Source organism: Arachis stenosperma, chromosome 3 (assembly GCF_014773155.1).
Source record: "Arachis stenosperma cultivar V10309 chromosome 3, arast.V10309.gnm1.PFL2, whole genome shotgun sequence".
NCBI classification, from domain to species: Eukaryota; Viridiplantae; Streptophyta; class Magnoliopsida; order Fabales; family Fabaceae; genus Arachis; species Arachis stenosperma.
This window is the reverse complement of record NC_080379.1, coordinates 802,362-807,607: the sequence shown is the minus strand read 5'-3', so window position 1 is coordinate 807,607 and position 5,246 is coordinate 802,362. Positions and strand designations below refer to the sequence as shown.

Here is a 5,246-nt window from a genome sequence, read left to right as displayed (position 1 = left end):
CACGTCTGTCACATTTGGAGCCACAGTGCCGTCACCTTGATCTTCATCTCCGTCTGGACCAACAATTTCGTAATTGCTTTCGAACTCTTCTTCACTGTCACTATTGTAATCTTCTCGTACAATATTCCGGTCGACTTCAGATTGTTTGAATTCAATGTATAACTCGATGAACGAGATTCGAGCACGACTTTCAATATACATTGAAAATATCTCTTGCATACTCGCTTCGTCCGGTACATATTTGGCTTCAAATTAGACGAATCCACCAAACACCGGTATGGAATATCTGTGTAAAATACATGACATTTTTCTTGACATCTCAGAATATATCTTCTCATAAATCACACCTTTGAGCTCTTCAAATGAGATTGTGAAGGGAATAACAAGATATAACGGATTTTCACAAATAAATTTCACTCATTCAGATGTTTGTAACAAAATCTGACCAAAGTAATACACTTTTAAAAGAACTCTATCATTCATTTCTCTCACTCACCTAAATAAAAATAGAAACTTCACAACCAAAATTTTTTACTTCATATCAGATAAGAGAGAACACGGGTAGAAGAAAGGAGAAGAAGAAGCCGAGCAAGAAGAAGAAGAACATGGGATTTGAAATCTTCTCTAAGAGTTACACACTTATATATATATATGCACACATAAATCAGACACAACAATTACTTTCAGCTCATTCAAAAATAAATTATAATAATCAACTCGAACCATGCGATTTGATACACGAATTTCTAAATAAATAAATAAATATATATATATACAATACAGATGGTTCGATTTATTTTGTCGAAGATTCAAATTTTCTCTACTGTCAAATCGGATCCTCCGATTTGATCATAAACTTTTTCATACAAAAAATTCACGTGGTCCGAGTTCTTCACATTACAACTCAGCAAAAGCTGTCCCACACATTGGTTTAGCACCCAGGAACCCATAACCAAGCATAACACAAACGTAATTTTTCTAACAAAAAAAATGAGCTGCCGTATGAGATGAAAATACGAGATAAAAATCTCACGTACGATTTTGTAAAATAACAATAAAAATAACTTATTTGTCAAAATTTTCATTATCACCCTAAAAAACCAAATTCCCTTGAGGATTGATTTTGGATAAAAAAACATAAAAATTTCAACAAACCTAAATTAAAAGATTTGTTCAAAAATATTTTTTGTGTTAAAAAATAAATCTGACTTTAAGATTTACAAATTAAAAAAAAAAACTACAAATCTATTTCTCAAATTTATAATATTCATATAAAATAAAAATACAGTAAGATTTCACATTATTAAAAAATACTACGTGTACTACAATAAAAAAATAAAAAACCTTTTTTTGCTATCAAATAATACCAATTTATTAAGGTTATCATTTTTATATATAAAAAAAATACAATTTTTATGCACTTATTATTTATAAAATTAAATTAGATTAATAAAATGCAGAGAACAGGTATATTCATGATCGTCTTTGCACTCACTTCCACTTGTTCTAGCTTTCTCTCATCTTCTCATCTGATTCGAACATCACAAGGTAGCAAAGGTAATTCCTTTCACTCTCACTCACTCACTCACTCACTCACTCGCGTATATAAGTACCAAAAATCTAACAATGGCACCTTTCTCTTCTCTCACCACAACCTTATACCGCTTTCCCCTTCACCGATTCATCGCCAAACCCCAATTTTTCCTCTCTCCCAATTCAATCCCTTTCCAACTCTCACATACCCACAAACCAAAGGTTCCAAAAGTTTCATCTTTTTCATCCAATCCTTCAATGCCCTAAGCTCTAAGCGCTAACCCCATTTTTCCCTTTTCTCTTGTTGCAGAAATTCAGTGGGTTTCGTCTGTTCTCAATGGCTTCGGAACCGAAGGAGTTACCAGCTAACAACCCTGGTCTTACTGCTACCCCTGATCCAGCTACTAAGGGTTACTTCATGCAGCAAACTGTGAGTTTTTTTTTCTTCTAAATTTCCAAATTTCAGTTTTTTAAATCGTTTATTGTTTTAATCAGGTTTTTGGATTTTGTTTTATGTGGTGTTCCAATTGCAGATGTTTAGAATCAAAGACCCCAAAGCGAGCCTTGATTTTTATTCTCGCGTTTTGGGCATGTCGTAAGTGCATTTTCTTTTAAATATTAACTTAATTCTTAGCTGGATTGTTTATCTGTTAGTTGTTGAACATGGACTAAAGTTGTTTCTGTTACTGATTTGTGCAGAACTAATATGGTTTTAACTCGTACACAATATCAGTTTCTTTTTTTTTTTAGAGTAGTTCATAGATATCAACTTCTAGTTCTGCTAAACCTAAAAGTACTTTTTTTAAGAAATTTGCATTGGTAGTATTTCATGGCTTTGCAACTAGTATTATGTATAAGAACAAAACTGAATTTGATTGTGAATTTCGTCTTTGGTTGAGATTGATATTGCTACCAACCGCTTAATGAAATCTGATGATAATGTGTTGGTTGGTTTAGGTTGCTTAAGAGATTGGACTTTCCAGAAATGAAGTTCAGCTTATACTTTATGGGTTATGAGGTATGTGAAATGCTGTTTTTCTGCTCCTCTTTACTATCGAAAATTTGATTGCACACTTGCATGAAATGAAATGGCACACTGGATTTGCAAATATGCATTTGGTTCTTATATTCATGGATATGTTCCTGATCTTATTTTATATCTTTTCTTGTTTAGAATACGGCAGAAGCTCCCGGTAATCCAGTTGATAGAACAGTTTGGACGTTTTCTCAGAAGGCTACGATTGAATTGACACAGTAAGGAATACCACTTTTATAAAAAGAAATGTTCTTTGTTTCAGTCTCAATGAATATTATCTAACAGTGAAACAATGTACAGTAATTGGGGTACCGAAAGTGATCCAGAGTTCAAAGGATACCACAATGGAAATTCTGAACCTCGTGGCTTTGGTATGTAACATCTGTTTTTTCTTTTTGTTCCCTGGTTACTCATTTGAGTCCATTTTCCTTGCAAAAGTGCTTAGTGTTATTGTTGCTTTCTTGCAGGGCACATTGGGATAACCGTCGATGACACCTACAAGGCATGTGAAAGATTTCAGAGTCTAGGAGTCGAGTTTGTTAAGAAGCCAGATGATGGTAATGATCTTCTCAGTTCACATTCATTTCAGTTCCCAGAGGCCATGCCATGAATAAATGATTGCAATTTTATAAATAAATACTTTTCAATAATTTTCTGCAGGGAAAATGAAAGGCATAGCCTTTATCAAGGATCCTGATGGTTACTGGATTGAAATATTTGACCAAAAAACAATTGGAACTGTAACACAAGCGGGTTCTTAAGATAATGCAACATCAACTACAGGTATGTTATGTTATCCATGTAGGCGATCCAATTATGGAACAAAGCCTATTGTTGTTGTTGCTGAGTTCTTGCTAGATTATTTAACAATTCTACTATGAGGTCACTATTGCACGGCCTTGTATTTTCTGTCTTGACTAATATTTTTGGTGAATTGCTCTGTTTTCAGTTTATTTGCTTAATGATGAATTTGGAATAAAATCTTGTGGTATTATGTTGCAGGCTCAGCTTTTGTTAAACGGTTTGATCCATCTCTCGGCACATTTTATTGGGACCACTGCTTCTGTGTGAGATTGGTTTTGAAGTTGTAGCAGTTTCTCTTAAACTTTCCATGAGCTATATATAAATAATTTGTAGTCACACATAACAGAAGTAATACCAGGGATTGTGTTGTGTTCTCTCTGGAAAATAAAAATCCGAAAGAGATTCTGTTGTTAATCTTTATGCTCGTTATTTCCAAATGCCATATAATTACATGTGATAATAGCTTTCAGTGTTAGTGAGAGGTTAAAGTAGCATCTACAGGTCTAAATTCAAATACTGCTGTTGCCAATAATAATAAAAAGGGTTTTGCTAACTAATCACCTGGTTAAAAAAAAAAAAAGAAGGGGAAAGGGGGGAGGGTTGTGTATGAATGTTTTAAGAGCACTTTTCTTTTTCCTTTCTGGGGCAGAGTTGAAAGGCCATGTTTTTTTATTTTTGGACAAGGTTCTAAGAGCATTGATGTAGTTTTTCGACAGCAACATTTTATGTTTAAAACCAAAAAGAGTAGGCCTTTTTTCCTTGGGTTCTCTCAGGTTTTTTGTTTTGGTCAACACAACACCCTCCCCCCTCCACTCACCAACAAGAGACTCCAAGCCGTGCAGCAATCTTTAAGAGACAAATGTATTTACCAATTACCATTGGTACGAACCTCACTCACAAGAGATTAATATGATCATAGGTTTAAGTTTTATTTTCTTTTTTGTTGTTGATAGTTTGAATCTTGTCTTGTGTATTAGCAATTCATAAACTTAGGTTAAGTCTTGGGTTATGACATAAAGTTTGAGTCTTAAGAAACGACTCCAAATTTTAAATTTATATTTTTTTGTTTATTTTTTCGACAGAAGGTGGTAAAATGATGTCTTGAGTAGTTACATATCCGGGACCCTTGATACAAACAGATGCGTCTCGAGTCTCCATACAGATTACTTCTTAATACTATTTTTTTTAAATTTATTAAAATTTCATGTACTAATTTTTGAATACCTACTATGGTTGAATATTCATGTAGTATTTTTTCAGATTTTACACGTGTGATACATGTTCCCTCTATTTTTCCAAGCAAAACTCTTCGCATCGCAATGCCTATTGTATCAGCTTGGCCTTTATAAATATATATATATAAAAGATGGTAGCTAATAAGTATGTAACCAAAGAATTTATTGAAGAAGAGATAAAAGTAATGCGGGAATTGAAGTTTGTTTCCTTGTTGTTTGTTGTTTCAGAATGTAAACTTGTCTTCTTCAGAATGAAGAGACAACAGCAATGATGATTATATCTGTTCACAATCAGAAAGTCAATGCAACAGTTTGACCTGTCAAATGCAAGTAAAATCCTCAACATTCAACAAGGCTACTCTTACATGTCAGTCCAATCAATCTAATTACAAATGTTCTTCTGTTCAACCAAGTGAAGCCATTTCTTCTAGTCAATTTTTGTTTGGTTTGCTTTTTTACCATTCAGTATGAACATAATTTTATAACATTTTAATCCATGAATACACACTTTTATGTATTGGATTACACTTCACATACACACACACTTTCCACCTTGTTTCGTCATTCAATGTATATATTATATAATATACGTAGAAAAATATTCCATGCATGAACAGGTTTGAAAACTTGAAATTGAA

The 5,246-nt window shown here is 33.2% G+C and overlaps 1 protein-coding gene across 3 annotated transcripts; it reads left to right on the top strand.

Moving 5' to 3' along the window:
* The first annotated feature begins 1,466 nt into the window (after positions 1 to 1,466).
* On the top strand, positions 1,467 to 3,787 carry LOC130969257 (lactoylglutathione lyase). Of its 3 annotated transcripts, none has more exons than XM_057894906.1 (9): positions 1,467 to 1,557; positions 1,844 to 1,963; positions 2,067 to 2,128; positions 2,491 to 2,551; positions 2,708 to 2,787; positions 2,870 to 2,940; positions 3,037 to 3,126; positions 3,230 to 3,352; positions 3,572 to 3,787. In XM_057894906.1, exons 2-8 carry the CDS (start codon positions 1,871 to 1,873, stop codon positions 3,328 to 3,330), a joined length of 558 nt encoding a protein of 185 aa, XP_057750889.1. In that variant the 5' UTR covers positions 1,467 to 1,557; positions 1,844 to 1,870; the 3' UTR covers positions 3,331 to 3,352; positions 3,572 to 3,787. The 3 variants fall into 3 exon arrangements, with proteins under 3 accessions (XP_057750889.1, XP_057750888.1, XP_057750890.1); XM_057894905.1 differs by having other exon boundaries at positions 1,503 to 1,755; XM_057894907.1 differs by having other exon boundaries at positions 1,510 to 1,548.
* The last annotated feature ends 1,459 nt before the right edge of the window (positions 3,788 to 5,246 follow it).